The 1548-nt window shown below is 44.5% G+C and overlaps 1 protein-coding gene across 1 annotated transcript; it reads left to right on the top strand.

The window, feature by feature from the left end:
- Positions 1–201: 201 nt before the first annotated feature.
- LOC117940409 (E3 ubiquitin-protein ligase HECTD1-like) lies at positions 202–1518 on the top strand (the record flags this gene model as incomplete). The annotated part of the gene is made up of 2 exons (XM_034865714.1): positions 202–374; positions 1280–1518. Coding segments are annotated over 2 exons (390 nt in total), but the record flags the coding sequence as incomplete, so codon positions are not given.
- Positions 1519–1548: the final 30 nt, after the last annotated feature.

Here is a 1548-nt window from a genome sequence, read left to right as displayed (position 1 = left end):
CTGAGTGTACAGTAGAAATAGTAGCTAAAAGTACTGACTGTACAGTAGAAATAGTAGCTAAAAGTACTGACTATACAGTTGTACTAGTAGCTAAAAGTACTGACTATACAGTTGTAGTAGTATCTAAAAGTACTTACTGTACAGTTGTAATAGCCCAAACCAAAACCTGTAGCTTCACTATAAGTTGTCGTTGTACTGAAGTCGGGACTTGAACCTGCGGCTGTCTTCCTCCAGGTGGCGAAGCAGTGGTACGACTTTGAGCGCTCGTCCTTTGTGTTCGTGAGGAAGCTGAGGGAAGGACAGACCTTCACGTTCAGACACCAGCACGACTTCGACGAGAACGGGATCATCTACTGGGTCGGCACCAACGCCAAGTAAGACAAGTCCGAATTTACTTCCAACTATATTTACGTTTTTTTACTTAAAGTAGAGCACCAACCGATACGAATACTTGGTTATTTATAAATCCAATATGTCGATATATCGGCCGATATGTATTTAAAAATAAAAGCTATGAAACTTAAACAAAAACACAGTAAGAAAAAATAATCAGGACGTTGTAGAGTGTCCTCTGGTGGACAGACTATGCAACACCATCACTAACGGGGACGTTGTAGAGCGTCCTCTGGTGGACAGACTATGCAACACCATCACTAACGGGGACGTTGTAGAGCGTCCTCTAGTGGACAGACTATGCAACACCATCACTAACAGGGACGTTGTAGAGCGTCCTCTGGTGGACAGACTATGCAACGCCATCACTAACAGGGACGTTGTAGAGCGTCCTCTAGTGGACAGACTATGTAACGCCATCACTAACAGGGACGTTGTAGAGCGTCCTCTGGTGGACAGACTATGCAACGCCATCACTAACATGGACGTTGTAGAGCGTCCTCTAGTGGACAGACTATGCAACACCATCACTAACGTGGACGTTGTAGAGCGTCCTCTAGTGGACAGACTATGCAATCGGTCTCTACTAGAAAACAATAAAAAATGGAAGTGTGTTTTTTGCCATTAGGTTATAATTCATGTTTAAAATCCACTATGGAAACAACATAAGTGTCATATCCAGAATAATGTTCTGAGTCAGGAAAACATGTTCATCACAGGAAATAAGGAAAGGCCGTAGTTTTTTTAGGTAGAAAAAGTTAATTTACAGATTCGGCTTATCATCCAAGGTAGATTTAGATCAAAATTTTGGATCTTCATCACAACTGGTCTTAGGTTGAGTTTTTGTCTTAATAGACGCCTTGTTATTGATTTTTGTTCCATTCAGGACCGCCTACGAGTGGGTAAATCCCGCTGCCTATGGCCTGGTGGTGGTGACATCATCAGAGGGGCGTAACCTCCCCTACGGGCGGCTGGAGGACATCCTGAGTCGGGATAGCTCCGCCCTCAACTGCCACACCAACGACGACAAGAACGCCTGGTTCGCTGTCGACCTCGGTCTGTGGGTCATTCCCTCAGCGTACACACTGAGACACGCCAGGTAATAAACCTAACGTACACACTGAGACACGCCAGGTAATAAACCTAACGTACACA

Source organism: Etheostoma cragini, unplaced genomic scaffold (assembly GCF_013103735.1).
Source record: "Etheostoma cragini isolate CJK2018 unplaced genomic scaffold, CSU_Ecrag_1.0 ScbMSFa_2437, whole genome shotgun sequence".
NCBI classification, from domain to species: domain Eukaryota; kingdom Metazoa; phylum Chordata; class Actinopteri; order Perciformes; family Percidae; genus Etheostoma; species Etheostoma cragini.
Note: the sequence above shows the minus strand (reverse complement) of the source record. Positions and strands in the feature narration are given on the sequence as shown.